The 20,403-nt window shown below is 41.5% G+C and overlaps 1 protein-coding gene across 1 annotated transcript; it reads left to right on the forward strand.

The window, feature by feature from the left end:
• The first annotated feature begins 788 nt into the window (after positions 1-788).
• TMEM139 (transmembrane protein 139) lies at positions 789-19,049 on the forward strand. The gene is made up of 3 exons (XM_044298350.1): positions 789-1,060; positions 10,163-10,448; positions 17,279-19,049. Exons 2-3 carry the CDS (start codon positions 10,183-10,185, stop codon positions 17,598-17,600), a joined length of 588 nt encoding a protein of 195 aa, XP_044154285.1. The 5' UTR covers positions 789-1,060; positions 10,163-10,182; the 3' UTR covers positions 17,601-19,049.
• Positions 19,050-20,403: the final 1,354 nt, after the last annotated feature.

The following is a 20,403-nucleotide window of genomic DNA, read 5'->3' on the forward strand; positions in this document are numbered from 1 at the left end:
CGGATGCGGAAGTGCGAATCCGCAAATGTGGATGCGGACAGCACATTCTGGTCCCATTGAAAATGAATGGGTCTGCACCCGTTCCGCAAAATTGCGGAACGGATGCGGATCCACTTTGCGGACGTGTGAATGGACCCTAAAGGTGAGACATTTCTCCTGTATGAATAGTTGACTATAAGAATATAGGAGCCCGGGAAAGCTGGGTGACTGACTGTAATGTCTCTTGATTCCGCTGAGAATGTACAGTGAGTATACATATATATATATATATATATATAAACAGATGTAGTAAAGTTAACGCTCATGCTTTATGAGACGTGTTATCTAAGCAAACACCTTCAATTGCTTTTCAATGGCTTTTGTTTGAAATTTGAGTTGAGTTTGTGTGTTAACAACTGCTACATCTGTATATATTACACTGCCCTAAGGATCATCAGAATGGCCATGTATGGGACTACTCTCTATACAGAATGTGTGGGCCTTTACATCCGCTCTACTAGCTTTGCATAGATTTCTTATTGTCCATCACAACTTCACTGTGTGGGGAATGCTTGACGCCATGAGAGTAAGCTACAAAATCAGATCGAGCAGAAGCCAAATGACACGGCACGGCTTGTTGGGAGTTGTAGTCCCTCTTGACCACAGAGGTTGCATGCTCAGGCAGGGAGGGATCAGTGTGTGCCTGCCAGCAGCCCCTTATCTGTGTGGTTGGAGGGAGGGACACTGTGTCATCTGTTATACAGATTGTAGCTTCCTGGAAGGGTGGAAAATGACAGGGAGGACAGGTTACAGGCGGAGAACTAAAGTGAGCTTCTAGTGAGTCAGTCACACCACCACCGCGGCGCCAGGGACAGGTATTCACCAGAACTTCATCCAAACTTCAGACATTCAGGCTCCTTCCACAATCCACTTTCCAACTACAACTTCAGCAACATCCAGCAGATGCAATGAAAGCGAGATAACCCTCATCCTCCGGAAAATGAAGAGTCCTGCAGGCGACAAGCAGAACCTTATACTGGGACAAGACTGAGAGTGACCCAAAACTATAGTGCTACAACTGGTAGGTTATATCTCTCCTTAGATTGCAAGCTCTTGTTTGATTCAGCAGTACAGGTTCATTTTTGGACCTCCTTTAGCTGGTGTTGGTTCAGGTATTTTCCATACGAATGTAACATTCATTAACTTTACAAGTAACATATTATATACATTGTTGCATCAAACTTTAAATTGCCACAGAAGCCACGTTAGGTCAATTTAAAGGGGTCCTCTCACTTCAGCAAATGGCATTTATCTGGTAGAGAAAGTTATTACCAGGCACTTACTAGTGTATTGAGATTGTCCATATTGCCTCCTTTGCTGGCTTCATTCATCTTTCCATCACATTATACACCGCTCGTTTCCAGGGATTGCGACCACCACGCTGCAGAGCAGATGCAAGGTGGCCATGATGGGAGATGCTGCGCAAGGGTGACTATGTGAGTCCCGGCAGTCCCGGCCACCAGAGAGGGCTGCGCCTTTTCCTGGATTATAGGGTGGTCGTAACCCCTGGAAACAAGCAGTGTATATAAGGTGATGGAGAAATGAATGAAAGGAGGCAATATGGAGACTCACAATACATTAGTAATCGCCTGGTATTAACTTTCTCTACATGATAAATGCCATTTGCTGAAGTGAGACAATTTTCTGTAATTGTGTATTTAACGTGTTTAGGCTCCATTCACACGTCTGCAACGTGTTTTGCAGATCCGCAAAACACGGATAGCGGCAATGTGCATTCCGCATTTTGCGGGACCGCACATTGCTGGCACTAATAGAATATGCCTGTACTTGTCTGCAATTGCGGACAAGAATAGGACGTGTTCTATTTTTTTCAGTAACGGAATTGCGGACCCGGAAGTGCTGCCCCATAGAAATGAAGGGGTACGCAATTCCGTTCCGCAAAATGGGGTCAAGTTTCAGTTTTGGGCATCAGTAGGCGGCAAATGCTACATGGAATAGAATGGGGTCTGGGTTTTTCGGCTACATTGACATTTTTTCAGGGAATTGCTCCATGCCTTGTCCCGTTTTCACTCAACGGTTGCGGTAAATTTTACAGCGTTTTATTGATGCAATAGACAATGCATTTCTCAATCTCATCGAGAAGTCCCCAAGTGACGTGAGCGGAGTATTTCAGGCTTTAGATACTGAGGAGCTATCCTTAGGATAGGTCATCCGCATTGGATGGTGGTTCGTCACGCGGCACAACACTGGATGGATCCGTTGTGTAGTCTGGTGTCAGACCTCCAGCGACCTGATATTGATGACCTACCCGGAGGATAGCACATCAGTATCTAAAAGCTGGAATATAGGGCATATATGGGGCAATCCTAATTAATGCAATAGTACTTTAATTACATAAGAGACAGTGCAGGTAATTATAGCCCTTGGACTGCTCTATGCATTACCCATGTAGATAAATATACACAATTACAGTCTCTAATCTGATCAGATTAATATCTACAGTACTTTAAAACAGGAAGTTCCGGCTCCCTTCACAATCTAAAATCTAGAAATACAGAAAAACTGTTTTTATTGCTAGATGGCACCATTTTCTGTGCAGAATTAAAGTGTTGCCCATTCTGTAAGATACTGTCTTGCATAAGTTCATTCATTGTTCATATGTTCATTGTCACCAGTGATGGAAGAGGGACCTTCCTATGCAGATATAGTTACATTACTAGTTCTTCTCTGGATTATGAAGTTGATGCACCACTTCTTCATTGCTGCCACCTGTGTTGAAAAGTTCCCTGCTCATCTCCATGGAGAGGACTGCAATACCAGACACCACCCATGGACAAGAGCGGCACTGTCCCTTGCGCTAAATAGCAGAACCCCCTTTTTATAAACTTATGCAACCCCTTTATTGACTAAGTTTGTGTTTTCTTATCTTTCCCAAGGCAATCGGTTATCAAAAGTAAGACGCCTGTTGCAAAATAGTTTTATGGGTGCATAAGGTCAATATACAACTAATGCAAGTACAATCCAGACATCATATAGCTCAATTCAAGGACAAATACCTGAACTTCTGCTAGATAATAGAAAAAAATAATCCAGCGTAAGATGAGTAATGTTATCTTCTAGACATAGCGATGGTGACCTCAAGTAACAGTTCACAGCAGTCTACAATCTGCTAACCGGGAAGCCACGTGGAACATGACTTATCGTTTGAACCCTAGAGTGATTTTGTTGGGTCCTGCAAGATAAGTTCCTACCATTTCTTTTATAGCCATGACATATTCGGCAGTGTCACCCATAGCAATCACTCTCATCAATCCCTATTCCCAGTTGGACTCAAAAGCCCAGTTTTGAGACATTGAGAGCATCCAGAGAAAACCCAACCATGGGGTGAACATGTGGTGGCCCTAGTTAGATTTGAACTCAAAACTCTTGTGTTGAATAGCCACCAAACTGTCTATAATAGGCAAAAGTTGCTATATAACCATTCATTGTCATGTGGGATCTACTTGGTGGACCTTCATGGTAAAGATTCTCTATCACCAGAAAGATCTTTGTCTGATAATGGACATGGAGCTAGTATAGATCCCTTACAGTTATGCCCACAAAACAGCCCCATTGGAAGAGGGGTCTGATCATACCATGGACTTTTTTTATTCTGGTTGAACAATCTTTAGTTTCAAAAGGGATAACCTGACCGATTTGTAGAGAAGTTGGCCAAGTGATAGTCTGCTCATGTTGCAGATTGGCCAAGAGTGATCTCATAAGCATATGGTATACTCAGGGAAACTACCACTCCTAGCATGACTCTTAAAAGCTTGCAATACCTTGGTTGGGGGGGGGGGGGGGGGTTTGTAGTTTCACAACATCTGGTGGGCAACAGTATCAAGTCCACTGCATTATGATAGCAATATTTATAATGCTAAGGTCATACAAATGTAGGTTCTGATGAGTTCATGGGCATGCAGGCACATGTAGGTCCATTGGTATTTGTCCATGTTCTGCCACCCTTCAGGTGGGCCATGCTATGTGCATTCTATGTCACTATTGCAGCATTCAGTATGAGTCACCAATGATCTATAATAACAGTCTTACCTGGGACTTCCCATGCATCCAGATATATTCTTGACTTCTCCTCTCGAGAAACTACACTTACATATTATGGGATTGCATAAACAGCCTTTCTTCCCATATATATTTATTTCTGGAATTGTTCTACAGAATGGAAACCCATTATAGAGGCCATTGACAGCCTTAGTCTCTGGAATTAAAAAAAAATCTCATTATTTAAAAAGGGGGCAAGTACTAAGCATATCTGTAATACCAGTTCAATCTGGTTAACAATGGAATGTTACCTTTGTGATTATTCATTAGGTAGTGGATTTCTCAGGGTAGAGGTGACATTGTAAACTAAATTATCTCTGGTATTCAGTACTCTAGTCATTGTACTCCTGCCAAGACATCTTCAGGTGGCTGTTTGGCTCAATGGAAGAAAAGGAGAGATTGCAGTAATGATACAGAGGCTACATAGTCGTATAGTTCCCGTATTTTACAACCATAAATATATTTTTATGAACCACAAATAGGGGCCACTCCCTATAAATGGATAAACTGCAAGTGCAGAATGTGATGGTGAATAAGGTCAATATGGTGCGTGACAGGGTACTGATAGGCACCAGAAAGAGTAGCACAGTAGTAGTAGAGACCTTAAGTGGAGTATTATATTGGTGGATACCTAAGTCGTTCTAAATAATTAAAAATCCAGTAATAGAATGAAATAAAATAATGAAATAAAAAAAAATACGTTAAAAATCACCTCACTTCACAGAAGAGTATCCTGTAGGATATGGCTTAATGATCATTTGGGGCATTGTGAGTTCAATCAGGCTGGTTCCTTATTTGGGACATCCATGAAATACCCAACCTTTTTTTTTTTTGTTGGAGTGACATCTCTCTCCTATTACATAAGAGACTCCATTCCAGAGGGATGAGTCAGTACTAACCCTCTGGCAACTCTGAAATACTTGAAAATGTTTAGTGCCATGAATCCTACTTTGACCATATAGATAGTGCTTCTCCAGAAGTCTTGGGGTCTTCAGGATTCTCAATGGTTTTCCTGTAAGGGTATGAGAAGACACCCACCACATTTGGGGAGTTACTTGTTAATGTAATGTTCTTGTTGTTATAACTATGGGGCAGATGAGAACTGGGGAACCATAAGGGGGGTTATAGGAGCCCACGTGTGATTAAGGTTGGGAGGAGGCCAACACTCTGGCTCAACAGTGTGGATACACTGGTCAGATGATGGCATAACCCACCTGGGAGGAGCGGTCATAAATAATCCCCTGTTGCCACAAAGACAAGAGTTGTTGGGTGAGGTCAGCTAGTGTAGACAGAGATGAGCAGTCCAGTCCAGCTTAATGGAAGCTGTGCTGGTGTAGTAGTGTCAGGTTTATTGTGACGCAACAAGGTCCAAAGTGTCCAATGTGACACAGTTGTTCAGCCATCAGAGCTAAGGCTGAAATGGCTGTGCGGCTGTGCTACACCTATCCCTCCCAAATTCACCAAAATTGCTGTACCGCAGACCTGCCGTGTAGTGAACTGTCAGTCTGGCCATCTCATCTGAAGCCTCTTCCATTACGCCCCATCTGCGAACCATCCCTGGCCATTACATCACAACAAAACCAAATATGTTCCAGTTATAATGCTTGTGCTGTGAAACTCTCCAGAAGTCCATCTACAAGATGGACAGACCTTTTTCCAGATGAGATTTTCACATATAGATTTTCACTCCTATCCTATGTATATCACCATATTCTTTCCATGCAATATTAAAGGGTTTCACAAATACTTTTGATATCTCATTGCGATACATCAAAAGTTTTGATCGGTGGGGGTCTGAGTGCTGAGACCCTGATTATTTACTAGAACCAGGAGAGAGAAGTGCTCTTCTCTCTACAGGAGAGAGAAGTGGATGGGGCCATAGTCTTTCCACCGCTTCCTCTCCTGCAGTAATGAGGGAGTGCGCTATTCGAGTGCTTCTCTCGCCTCATTCTAGTGATCGGTGAGGGTCTCAGCACTCAGACCCCCACCGAACAAAACCTTTGATGTGTCACTATGACATATCAAAAGTTTTGTGAATACTTAGTGACCCTTTAAATAGATTTTTAGCAAATCATCCCTGGAACCAGTGAAGCCAACACCATTGTCTGTCCACAAAATTTAGGTTTACTCAATGGGAGCTCACGCATTTCAGGATGCTCTGGTTTTATATACTCACATAAAGACTTTATACACACTATGAGGCTAAAATCAATGCTTTCTCATCTTTGTCCTTATGGTTTATGTGACCTTCATGCATCTTTTCTATAGTTTTATTTTTCTGAGCTTGGTCTAAAATGAACCTTACCTGACTATTTGGGTGGAAGTCTAGGAGAGATTTAAGTAAAGGATCTGTTTATCCATCCAACAGTGTGTTGATGACATAGACACAATTGTTTAATGTGCACCTTGGATACATCCAGGAGCTATTTGCACATGGTAATTTAGACTTTGGGAGCACTATATACTTTGGCTACCAAAAGCTTAGGAAATTGCTCAACTGGTATATCAACTAGTTGCACAACAGTGTGTACAACCCAATGCAGCTGCATCAAGGCTACCACCAACAGTAAGACTGTATGCACATGGGTTTGGCACAGATCTCTGTTGTACAACTCAGTAGTAATACACTCATTTTCTGGTAGGAGCCTATATTGAACCATCTTGTGCTGCTATTTGGTGTTCCCTTGCAAGCCATTGTTCTAGAGGTATTCTCATCTAGGAAGATTGCTTCATTGAGGCACCATACATCGGCATATTGCATGGATTTATAATAAGGAACCATCAAGTTAACCTGATTTGTTTTTATGAGGGGCAGCTGTGGAAATACACTAGTGTTCTTGGATTTGATACTGTCCCTCATAGGCATTTTATAGGTAAAATAAGGTCTACAGGTCTAGAAAGTGTATCTTGTTATTGGGTTGAAGGACAGTGTCCAGAGAGTTGTGGTCAATGATTCCTGTTCTGAATGGTCCCCAGTTATAGGTGGTGTACCCCAAGTTTCAGTGCTGGGTCCTCTATTATTTAACCTAATTATTAATGATAGAGGATGGGGTAGTAGTACTGTTTCTATGTTTGCAGATGACACCAAGCTATGTAGTACTGTGCAGTCTATGGAAGATGTCCATAAACTACAAGCTGACTTGGACACTCTGAGTGATTGGGCATCAACTTGGCAAACAAGGTTTAATGTGGACAAATGTAATGTTATGCATCTTGGTAGTAATAATCTCCGTGCATCATATGTCCTAGGGGATGTAACACTGGGAGAGTCACTTGTAGAGAATAATTTGGGTGTCCTTGTAGATTATGGACTAAAACACAATGCCAATCAGCTGCTTCTAAGGCTACCAGGATATTGTCACATATTAAAAGGGGTGGGAACTCGCGGGGCAGGGATGTAATTTGACCACTTTACAAAGCATTGGTGCGGCCTCATCTGGAATATACAGCTCATTTCTGGGCCCCAGTCCATAGAAAGGATGCCCTGGAGCTGGAAAAAGTACAAAGCAGAGCGACTAAACTGATAAAAGGCATTGAGGGTAATAGTTATGAGGAACAATTAATAGAATTACATTTTATGAGGAGACGTCTAAGGGAAGACATGATTCATTTACATAAATATATAAAGAGCCTGTAAAAAAAAAAAAAAAACATAAAAAGCTGTTCTATGTAAAATATCTGCAAAAGACAGGGATTACTGCCTCAGCTTATGGGAAAATGTTCAATCTTCAGAGAGCTTTGAATCTTTGGAACAAAATAACATTAAAGCTTATGAAAATATATAGATGAAATGTAAAAGTATAGAATTTCTGTCTTTCACACTTCTTCCCAGCCACGTCAGTTCTCAAACTGATTGGGAATGTATAGGGTTCCAGTATTAATGTGGATCCTGCATGGTCACCCCTTGGGATCAGGAGGGAATTTTTCCTCTCCTCATTCTTCCCAAAACAGAGGATGAAATTTTCCAAATTATTCATTGCATTGTCAATAAAAAGAAAAAGAAAAGTCATTAAAGTAAAGGAAGCTCGTGGGAGGAAGGCTGTGTGTGTAGGTATAAACAATAAAATGGTCACCATAAACCTCATAAACCTCATATGCAATCCGCCAGTGTTTATATGAAACTTTAGGAAATATCTGGAGGGCTGCCAGTGAACGTAAAAAAACGATTAAAGAGAATAACATCCCCAATAACTGACCCAATCATCGTAAAAGGGTCCTTAGCGAAGGGTCCTTCAGAAGTCCATAAAACAGCTCCCCTTACAGCCCCCTTCTTTTTATGAATCCTCATTTGGCAGAGCTGATATTTCTTTAAGAGTCTTGTTTCTGAGAGGTAAGACTTATCAAAGCCTCAGTCTACACCCACTAGTTTAGCTTTTATAATCATATGAAGGAGTGAATTGTAGGGTCTCAGCCTTGGTGGTCGGTTTCCTTTAAAGAATGACTCTAATTGAGTATCTAAGGTAGTAGTAACACATAGTAATCATGCATTGTCTATTAAAAGTATATTAGAATAGCCTACAAATGATTCTCAGGAGTTAATAATCTCAACAGCTCCACCTCCTTCTAAGAGGAGAGTTATGGTGGTGGTCCACGCCCTCCACCACTTCACTTCTCCTAGTGGGCACAGTCACTGCTTTGCTCACCTGCTACAGGTTTCTGGTGGTTGGGACCCACCGGCCTCCCTGTCCTCCAGCCCAGCTTCCTGGCTGCTAGAGTAGCGCTGCTCCATCTACTCCCTGCTGCTGTTCTTCCCTTGTAGCATCTTCACCTGTTGAATGGTACCTGAGCAATAGGTTCTAGCATACTAGTGTTCCTTCAAAGATGCACTATACTTCTTCCTGTATGCCGGATTTGACCCTTTGCTGTCTGACCAGACCTCTCGTGTTGATCCCATTCTATCTATCCTGAACCCCAGCCTGATTATTGGATCACACAAACTCTGCCTGCCCTGACCTTGCCTTGTTATCTAACTACAGTTTTGCCTGATCCCTCAATGCTCCACATCAGTGTCTCTTGACCCAATGAGTTAGCTGTCACTTAAACTGAGACTACTACAGGAGGTAGCAGCCTGGTGTTTCCCTTGCAGCGAAGTCCACATCCCTGTATAGGGATTAAAGGTTGAAGACCAGGGAGGCCACTTAGATAATGCCCTTAGGAGCAGCCCCAAATCTGTTCAAGAAACTCATTAGATCCACATCTGCTTCCATAACAAGGAGCTATTCAATAATTCTTTACTTTTTTTAAATGAGTTGTATGTTGTATAATAAGTTATTTCTTGGTTCTGGGAGGGCTGAGGGATGGACAGGTATCTATGGCAGGTATATTCAGGGTGCTCTACTACTCTCTATCAAGTTTGTCAAGACAGCTGTCCTTCTTTCCCCATGAATAGCACCTTTATACAGGGAAATGCTGATTGGTAAGACCATTAAAAGCAGAACATTGCTTTTTTTTATCCATAAATTGTGCCCCCCTCATCATTGGTACCCTAGATGACTTCCTATTCCACCTACTCGTGGGCCAGCTCATAAGAGGATGACCTTAAAAAAAAGTTATCTATAGTTTTAAAGGGCACACGCCAGCAAGATCAACCCTATTAAACCAGACACACTGCCTGGTATGGTTGATCCTGTGGATTAAAACTATACCTGTCTTGGGAAAATTAGTTGCGGCATTCCCTGGAAAATAGGACTTTTATTCTTGATGCAGTTGAGGGCTTCAGTTTACCCAGGGGTTTTTCACTGCACCTCAGCTCCTCAGCTTTCCAGAGCTGGCCATGGCCCTCTGTGCACTTTTTTTTTCTAGGGAACACTGCTATTGACTTTTACAAGTATCATTTTAACCAGCAAAATCAACCCTACCAGGTAGCATATCAGGTTTAATAGGCTTGATCCTGCCAACATGCACCCTTTTAAGTTTTCCATGAAGTTGTAACATGGATGCAATGATATGACCCCATTCTTCATTGCAGTCACCTATATGGCATGTTAATTTGCTGTCAATATAATGGCTTTATATAGGCTCGTTACATACTTTATGTCTTACTTGGTTTTCCTCTGTTCTTTAGATAATTCAACACATTTTATTATGGCGGCACCGAGCTATGTGTGGAGTGGAATACAACGGGCGGTGGTGACCTTTGGAATGGCCTTCATACTCATCGGTGTGGTTCTGCTGACCGTATCTGAGAACGTCTTCATCATAGGGATTTGTTTCCTGTCCGCCGGCAGCCTGGCTGTACTCTGTTATTTGTTCGTGATATTATCAACCTGCGTCAAAAAATCAAGAGCGGAGAACGAAGAGAATCCTACAGAAGGCGAAACCAGAACCACAGGGCAGAATCAGACTGAGGCGTAAGTGCTCAACTGGGTCGTTAACAACAAAAATGAAGAATGTGTAATCTCTTATACTTCACAGGTCAATGGATGGGTAGCTCCTGGGCAGCTGAGGGGACTTGAGATGGTCCTCTAGAAATTAGTAGCTAAGCAAAGGTTCCCTTCTCTGGCATTGATTCCATAAAATAATTCCAGAATAATTCCATATTTGTCCTCCACTTTGGAAAATGTCTACTTTTTAAGCAGTATCATCTGGCCATTTAGAAAGAAGGGTCAGCCATACTTGACAGGTAAAGTGTTCAATTTACCTGCAGCACCACCATAGGTGAAAGGAAGCATTGCATGAAATGCCATTCACATCACTGGTAGAACTGTATAATGCAGGGCTGGACAGGTCCTCTAAGACTGGGCCATGAGATGAAGATTATGAATAGAGGACCACCTTCTATTAATTCTCTTATAGGGTTATCAAAATGGTTTTCCTCTGACTCTTGACAGCAAAAGCACCCAAATAGTGGGGATAACACATTCTGGAACTGAATGAGGTGGTCTTCTCCACAAATTGTATCACCTGAGACCTACCTTACGTGATGTGTGGGAACTGATGTTCCTGCAGATGTTCTTCTACTGCTTTCCTCTGAACTTCTTCCACTCGTGAGGGGAAGGATTTAGATAATAGGAAGTGTCCTGAAAATACACATGCTGTAAATGCTATGGTTGACAAATGCAAGTAGAGTTCCGAAACCTATGCATTTAAGGATAAGACTGAATCCTCATGAGACAAGAAGGGGCCAAGAATATGATCCTCAGGATCACTTTGACAACAGCAATGGAATCAACTTGCCTGTTATGGTCAAAGTGGACCTGTCAATTGGATCAATCCTATTAGGATGGTAGGTTTCACTCTGCTGAGTAAAATGATGTCAGGAGTGTGAAAATTTGTTGTGCCTTTCCAGAGGAAACAGAGTTTAATTCCATATGCAAATGAGTCATTCAGTGCACCAAGGGCAGGCTCTAACCCCTCAGTGCACCTCAGCTGCTCTGCCTTCCTGCATTTGCCAAGCCCTATCTCCACCCTTGGTTACAATAAAGCTCTAACTGCTATGGAATTCAATTCTGTGCTCTCACAAAAGATTTTGGCCATCCAGGTATTGTTTTAAACAGCAGAATTTTGAACTAGGGGAATTTCCCAGTGCGATCTGGTTTGATCCGATTATTTGTTTCTGCAATGAAAGAGTCCACTGGATTTAATAGAAGACCAGCTAACCATCTTTTACTGGCCATTTTTACTTCTTGCAGATAACTGGACCAATGTGTAAGCCCAGTAATGTTTACAATGCATGTAACGTTTTCATGTTGTCTATAGCTGAAGAGTGGTCCTTCAGGTGGTGGACCCAATGTGCTCCAGTCCTGCACCATTTCTGTCAAACAAGGTGATCAGGGATAGTTAGAAAAGCAGTAGAAAAACAAGGGCTGGCTGTTAGAGGTATCTGCAGAGATGCTCACCAGACTCAACCAGATCCTACCGGAGGCCAGCATGTTCAAGAACTGCTTGGGGGGAAGATATGCACATTGCTCACGTATTACAAGACAAACAGACACTAAATAATAGCCTTGTCACACCCTCCCTTTCATAACACGGCCAGAAATGTTCAATCATCAGGAGGAGATGTCGATGTGTCATGTGCAGGTCAATGTGTGATTTAAGATTGAAGCATAACTGACTGTAAACACATGCAAATATAAGAGTGTATACTGTATACACCTGCTGATGCCACATAGACCTGAATGATGTCTGCCCGAAGATCCCAAAGTTTAGTGAGTAGAAGTCCTCTACATGGTGACTTCATACCATACATCATCTATAAACATTCATCAATGCGTGTGCAGTCTGACATTCAGCATAAACCATTCCTGTCTTCCAAATAAGAGGACTGTTCTTTGTAGTCTAACTTGTTAATTGGTCAACAGGTTGTACTCTCTGCGTGGTCCACAAGAGAGATTGTACAAGTGTGATTGATTGATTGGTAAAAGAGGATTGTTTAATAAAACTACACGAATACAAATAGCATGTATAAAGTATAGATAGCATGTACTATAACATTTGCATTAACACTGAAGCACATGGTAAAATGGCTGCTTGTACATAAGATTACATGTCTAGCTAATAGTAATACCAACTCCCTGAGTAACAATTACAACTAGCTGAACAGCTCTGCATAACATAATATCTCTGAAACAAAAGTAGATCTCTCACCAGATATACTTTTACAAGGATGGTAGAGTTTAAGAAGGAGATATGTAAAAAGACAGCTCTGCTGATGTGTCCTGGAGACTGGAGACTTCTCTTTCCCAGGATGCTTTGCACTCCCACAATGCAGTGCACCACCCACAATGCAGTTGTCTTTGTAACAGGAAAAAAAGTGTAATACAACTTAACACTGCTAGATGCTGCTATAACCACACTAAACACTTCAGTGTTAACTTAGGCAGACTTGATCTGTAATGATTCTCTAACTCAGCTGGGCAGAACACCCCCCGTCTGGCGTCAACAGACGCCACTACTAGATCAATTTTGGTCAATGATGGGATCAAGCTTCATCAAAGCGCTATTCTTGGAGACTGTTTGACCTTTGCTTCTTGGACCTTTCCAGATTAGGAGCGGTAAAGGCGTGTTTTCCGTGATGCCAACCTTTGCAGGGCTTCTGGCTCACAGGTGATGTCAACTTGTAAGACTGAACTATATGAATTACACAGGCTATAGCACAAATGCGCAACATCCAGGTGGAGAACCTGTCGAAACAATGGGATTTGAGTTGGTGGTCCGAAGTCACTGTACATAGAACAGATACTTCAGATCGAACTTCTTCATCAGCATCTGGGTCTACCAATTTGAATGTGTTGGATTCGATGCTGCAAGACGTTGAACAGTACAGGAATGCAGGACCTGTAAACCATGTTGTGTCCCTAAGGTGGCTTGGTGCGTGGTCCACAGGCACTGGCGTAACTATAGGGGTCGCAGTTGTGACTAGGCCCCTAAGCCAATGGTGCTGTATATTTCCCTTAATAAGATGCAGTGCATCTTATAAAGGGAATACTAGTGAGTGGTCCCATTATGGAAGCGCTCACTAGTCTGCAGGAGGAGGGGGAGAAAAGCGCTGTGAGCGCTGTACAGTACTTACCCCTCCTCCTGCTCGCTCTTCCTGGGTCCCGCGCTGCTGTGCTCTGGCCGCCTGCATCATCAGGACGTACACAGCGTACTCTGACCTGACGCTGCAGGAGGTCAGGTGACAGCATCGTGGGCCTTGGGAAGAGATGAGAGCTGGGAAGACAGCCTGACTGGGAGAGGAGCGGCAGAGCAGGAGAGGTAAGTTTGTTTATTTATTTTACAGTCTGATCTGAGGTCTGATTGGGGGTCTGATTAGGGGCCTGATTAGGGGTTTGATTAGGGATCTGAAGGGTCTGATTTGGGGCCTAAAGGGTCTGATTTGGGGCCTGAAGGGTCTGATTGGGGGTCTGAAGGGTCTGATTGGGGGTCTGAAATGTCTAATTGGGGGCCTGAAGGGTCTGATTGGGGGTCTGATTGAGGGTCTAAAGGGTCTGACTGGGGATCTAGAGAGGTATAATGGGGGTCTTGAGGTCTAATGGGGGTCTGATTGGGTGGTCTGGAGGTCTAATGGGGGTCCGATTGGGTGTCTGGAGGTCTAATGGGGGTCTGATTGGGTGTCTGGAGGTCTATTGGGGGGTCTTATTGGGGGTCTGGGGGTCTAATGGGAGTCATATGGGGGTTTGGAGTTCTAATGGGGGTCTGGAGTTCTGGTCTGATGTCTAATGGTCTAATGATTGGGGGCCTGATTGAGGGTCTAAAGGGTCTGACTGAGGATCTAAAGTGATCTAATGGGGGTCTGATTGGGGGTCTAGAGGTCTAATGGGGGTCTGATTGGGGGTCTGGAGGTCTAATAGGGGTCTTATATGGAGGTCTTATGGGGGTCTTAAATGGAGGTCTGAAGGTTTAACTGGGATCTTATCTGAGGTCTTATATTGGAGCGTGGTCTGACATGGAGGTCTGATATGGGGTCTGATAGAGGTCTTAATGGGGTCTGATCTGAGATGTGGGGGGGTCTCATCTGGGGTTTGATATGGGGGTCTGATCTGAAAGGTAAGGGGGTATTCTTTGTACTGGCACACTATCTGTGTGGCACCAGTATTTTCAGGGGGACTGTTTCTGCAGTATAGTATTGGGTGGGGGTCAGGATGGGGTTTTGAGAAGGTGGGGATGATGGAAAAGTAGGAAAGTAAGATCAAAAAGAAGATTCCAGCACTGTAGTATCGTTGTGTTGCTTATTTCTTTATTTGTGGTAAAACAGATGCAGCTTAGATGAAAATCCTCTCACTCCAACAGCAGTTTACGTGTGTTGAACATCTAGTTCTTAGTCCTAACTAACTCCCATCCCTTAGTCCTAACTAACTCCCATCCCTTAGTCCTAACTAACTCCCATCTCTTAGTCCTAACTAACTCCCATCCCTTCCCCGGACATACAAATGGGGAAGGGGAGACCAGATGAAAGTCTTTAGCTTAATTGCCCATGACCTCTCCTATGTTATCACACCGCTCACATCCAAAGTGAATATACCCAAAAATTTGATATAAAAATCAGTAATATTACATAAAAAGACATTGTGCGGTGATTTCAATATTTCAACGGTACACCATAGTTGAGCTGGACACTCGCAAACAATGTAACAGCCCATCTTTTTATACTACGAAAAACCGTGCGGTTTGAATACCAATCTTCAATTTCTGCATTGTAAGTTGTATAGCAGAACACAAATGGCATCTGCTTGTTAATCGAATGTGGTTCAGAAAAAATAAATACATCAATAGAAACACATTAGTTTTTGTTGTTCCCCAAAAAACTTTCCTCAATTCGGATCATACAATTAACTTCCCCATAAAAACATATGTCAATTGTAATACAACAGGGGTTATATATGTCATAGAACGCACAGACTGTGATCTGTTACATGTGGGCAGTACATCCAGGAAGTTTAAAACGAGAATCCTGGAGCATATTAATTATGTTACTAATTTGTCATGTGTGAATATTTCAAATGCGGCAAAACATTTTATTTTGGAGCATGACCGGCGCTTGCAGAGTTTCTGTGCTTATGCCATAGATAAAGTATTCACTCCCCCTAGAGGTGGAAATATAAAAAGATTGATTTTACAAAGGGAAGCCTTTTGGATATTTAGATTAAAAACTAGATTTCCAGCAGGTTTGAGTTTAAGAAAATAATTAATGTGTTTCTATTGATGTATTTATTTTTCTGAACCACATTTGATTAACAAGCAGATGCCATTTGTTTTCTGCTATACAACCTACAATGCAGAAATTGAAGATTGGTATTCAGACCGTGCGGTTTTTCCCAGTATAAAAAGATGGGCTGCTACATTTTTTGCGAGTGTCCAGCTCAACTATGTCTTTTTATGTAACATTACAGATTTTTATATCACAATTTTTTGTATATTCACTTTGGATGTGAGCGGTGTGATAACATGGGAGAGGTCATGGGCAATTAAGCTAAAGACTTTCATCTGGTCTCCCCTCCCGCGTTTGTATGTCCGGTGAAGGGATGGGAGTTACCTATAAAATTGTGCTATTTGGCCTCTCTTATCAGTTATGACTAAGAACTAGACGTTCGAAACGCGTAAACTGCTGTTGGAGTGAGAGGATTTTCATCAAAGCTGCATATGTTTTACCACAAATAAAGAGTATAGGGTGCAAGACCTGACCAAGTCATCATGGTGGTTGCATGGTGAAAGGGGTTTCCACAAATTTAACATTTTTGTTCTGTTCTCATGATTGGTCAGTAATCTCTAAATGTCAAACCTCAAGATCACCCCTACCCACCATAACTGAAGGGCAACAACCCTAAGTGGAGCACCAGGACCCCCCTCGCAATGTCCATGTCTTTGCAGCTGTGTGGGCCACTGCAGGGATGGCACCATCACACTCACCTTCCTTCTGCTGACTGGTGGTATAACAGAGGTTTATCCCTCAGAACATTAACCTGAAATCATATCATTTCAGCCCACCCTGAAAGATATACTAAAAAAATTTAATCTTTTATGACATTCTGTATGAGCAAGATAAGAGCAGGGATGCATAAAGTTTTACTAGACATTTTTAGAAATTAAGCAATTTTTAGAGAGTAGAAATCAAAATCAGAAATCAGTGAAAACACAGGGTGAGGCTGCAGCGTCACAGTCTGGGCAGTATGAGGCAATCGGCCAAAAACCAAAACAGCATACATTTACTGATAATTGGCACAGCTTTGCAAGGCTTGGTATTGACCGTGAGGTTTTGAAGGTAAAACATTTGTGGTACTGTCTGATATGCTGGTGTATCTAAGTGTATAATGGCTGATGATACTCCCTGATAAGCTGGTGTATCTAAGCATATCATGTTTGATACTATCTGCCAAGCTGATGTATCTAAGCTGATTATGTGTTATACTGCCCGAGACTTGTATCTAAGCCTACTATGGATCACACTGTCTGATAACCAGGTGTATACAAGTTTTTGATATGTGATACTGTCTGATGAGCCACTGTATTCAAGCCTATTCTATGTAATACTGTCATCAAAGCAGATCATGTCTGATATGTTATGTCGAGCTTGTGTGTTTAACCTCGTCATGTGTGATAGTCTATGTTGAACTAGTGTATCCAAGCTTATCATATGAGATGTTGCATCTAAGTTGATCCACCCTAACAGTTTAATTCTTCTATTGGACTTGGTGTCTTCTTCCTTTAAGCTCTAATAGACTTCCTTGTCTCTCCACAGCAACAGCTCTCAGTTTGATGCTCCACGTTACGAGGATGCAATACTCTATGGTTCTGCAACAGTATGGACAGTGACTCTCGGTTCACCCCCAGATATTGAACCCCCTCCTTACCACAGTGCCTTGGAACGAAGAGTAGCTGTAACAGACCTGAGACTTCCCAACCCCACCTTACTCCGCATCAGCTCTGACATTCATGAAGTAAAGAGATCTGAATTTATGCCAGAAGCAAGCTTACCAGAGCCTTTAACACCTCCCCCAACTTATAACGAGTCCATGCCTCAATGGGAAGAAGTCTTCTTTCCATCCCAAGAGGAAGGTTGATGGAAGACTCTACAAGACCCCGTTATATCATGACAATGTAACTAGCCAATTGTTCTTAATGAATCATCTAAACTCTCAAAACATTTCATGATGGTTCATATGGATAAAGGGCACCCAACCTCTCCATGTAAAGACCGTCCAGCACATTGATTAGCTCTTAATTAGCCTATTATCCATAGCTATTAATGGACCAGTTTGAACTGGGTATTGGGAAATGAAGGATGATGCGTTGGTTACACAGAGTCAACTGGTTGAGATTATAGACTTAAATCTCAATAAAGCTATTGCTTAGGTCTTGAAGGCCTCGACGCAGAAGAAGTTGATTGGACATTGTACGAAGTACCTTTTCTATTTATTAATGCAATAATGTGTTATTTATAAAACCATTTCAGGATATATTATACAGTATGATGGTATCATAAAACTAAACTATGAAAGAAGTTGTCTGGGCTGCAGACATTGATAACCTATCCCTGCACTCCCATGATCAGTTGTTTTGGACAACTGCTGGTGACAGAAACTATAATATACTATACTGTATAGCTTTAGCAGCTGCTCAAAACAGCTGGTGCAGGTGCCGGGTGTTCGATTCCCATGGATCTGACAAGGATGACCTACCCTGAGGACAGGTCATTATTATCTGTAGCCTGCACAGATATTTGAATTCTGTAAAACATTTTCTGCTGTTGACTTTTGAACAAAGGTGAAGAATTCTACATGTTGGTCATGCAAAGTCCTACCTCTATTACTACACATAAAAGGGTGGCACAGTGACTCATGGGTTGGCAATGCTGTCTACAAGCCCTGGACCTGAGGGTTGTAATCTTCAGAGGGCAACCGTTTACCTATTGTTTCCATGGATTTCTTCTTGCACTTTTTGGGTTATTTTGGTTTCTTGTTGGAATTTGCCTTACTCCAAACTCCTGTACTAGGGTAGATTTTGAGCTTTCTTGGGTGTGCTGGGACTGAGCACTGAAAAAGAACATTTTTAATACTGTGGCATTAAAGTACTACTCTTAAGTTGTCCATATACATATATAAGATAACATTTCCCAAAATGGGCAAATTGGGCAATTTCGACCTACTGTTGTTTCAAATCTTTATGTGAAGGACTAGCCGCAATGACCAACAGCAGACTGCCGAAAATGTGATCTGTCAGGTTGGAAAATTTTAGCTGTATTTTTAATGTTTTCCAATTGGTAGTATTATTGTCCAGTTTTTCTATCATGTTGCTGGTGGAATAATTCACATAAGCAATCTCACAAATGATTCATTCCACACAATATACGTAGCTGTCTTAAGGATGGATTATCAACATTTGTTCCGTAGAGTTTTAACGTCCATCACTACTGCTGATCACCTGAATGAATAAAAAATACCAAATTTACCAAAGATTTCTCTTCTTTTAAAACAGATAGTGATACCTCCTAAAATAGTTATTACTTTGCATTTCCCATATGTCTAATTCATGTTTGGATCATTTTGTAAATTACATTTTCTTTTTTTTTTTGGAACGTTAAAAGGCTTAGAAGTTCAGAAGCAAATCTTAAAAATTTTAAGAAAATTTCCAAAACCTTTTGGGCAGATTTTCCATTTTAATCCATTTTTTTCTGCTAACAAAGTAAGGGTTAACAGCCAAGCAAAACTCAATATTTATTACCCCGATTCTGTAGTTTACAGAAACACCCCATTTGTGATTATAAACTGCTGTACGGGCACACAGCAGGGCTTAGAAGGAAAGGAACGCCATTTCACTGGGATAATTTTAAGTTGCCATGTCACATTTGAAAACCCCCTGACGCACCCCTAGAGTAGAAACTCCCAAAAATTTACCCCATTTTGGAAACTACAGGATTAGGTAGCAGTTTTGTTAGTACTATTTTAGGGTTCATATGATTTTTGTTTTTTTACGGTGTTTACCTGAGGGGTTAGATCATGTGATATTTTTATACAGCAGGTTGTTATGGACGCGGCAATACCTAATATGTATACTTTTTTATTTATTTAAGTTTTACACAATAAAAGCGTTTTTGAAAACCAAAAAAATCATGTTTTAGTGTCTCCATATTCTGAGAGCCATATTTTTTTTATTTTTTGGGCGATTGTCTTCAGTAGGGGCTACATTTTTGTGGGATGAGATGACAGTTTATTGGGTACTATTTTGGGGTGTGTATGGCTTTTTGATCGCTTGGTATTGCACTTTTTGTGATGTAAGGTGACAAAAAATGGCTTTTTTTACACCATCTTTATGTTCTTTTTTTACGATTTTTACCTGAGGGGTTAGTTCATGTGTTTTTTTAATAGACCTGGTTGTTACAGACACGTCAATACCTAATATGTCTCCTTTTTTATTTTATTTTCACTTTTAACACAATGAAAGGATTTTTGAAACAAAAAAATTATGTTTTAGTGTCTCCATAATCTGAGAGCAATAGTTTTTTTTATTTTTTGCCCAATTGTTTTATGTAGGGGCTCATTTTTGGATGATGTGACGGTTTGATTGGTACAATTTTGGGGGGCATACGAATTTATGATCGCTTGGTGTTGCACTTTTTGTGAAGTAAGGTGACCAAAAAATTTTTGTTTTAGCACAGTTTTTATTTTACTTTTTCTACGTCGATCAGGGGAGGGGGTGGATCATGTGATATTTTTATAGAGCTGGTCATTACGGATGTAGAAATACCCAATATGTCTGTTTTTCTTATTTTTATTTTGGGAAAGGGCCTTTATTTTACTTGAAACGTTATTTTTTTTATTATGAAAACCAATTTGTTTTACTTTTTAATTTTGTCCCACTCTGGGA

The sequence above is a fragment of the Bufo gargarizans genome, chromosome 6 (genome assembly GCF_014858855.1).
Source record: "Bufo gargarizans isolate SCDJY-AF-19 chromosome 6, ASM1485885v1, whole genome shotgun sequence".
Taxonomy (NCBI): domain Eukaryota; kingdom Metazoa; phylum Chordata; class Amphibia; order Anura; family Bufonidae; genus Bufo; species Bufo gargarizans.

Coding starts and splice junctions, on each gene's coding strand:
- TMEM139 (XM_044298350.1), top strand. CDS start 10,183: ATGGCGGCACCGAGCTATGTGTGGAGTGGAATACAACGGGCGGTGGTG. Junction 10,449..17,278: donor GGGCAGAATCAGACTGAGGC/GTAAGTGCTCAA, acceptor GTCTCTCCACAG/CAACAGCTCTCAGTTTGATG.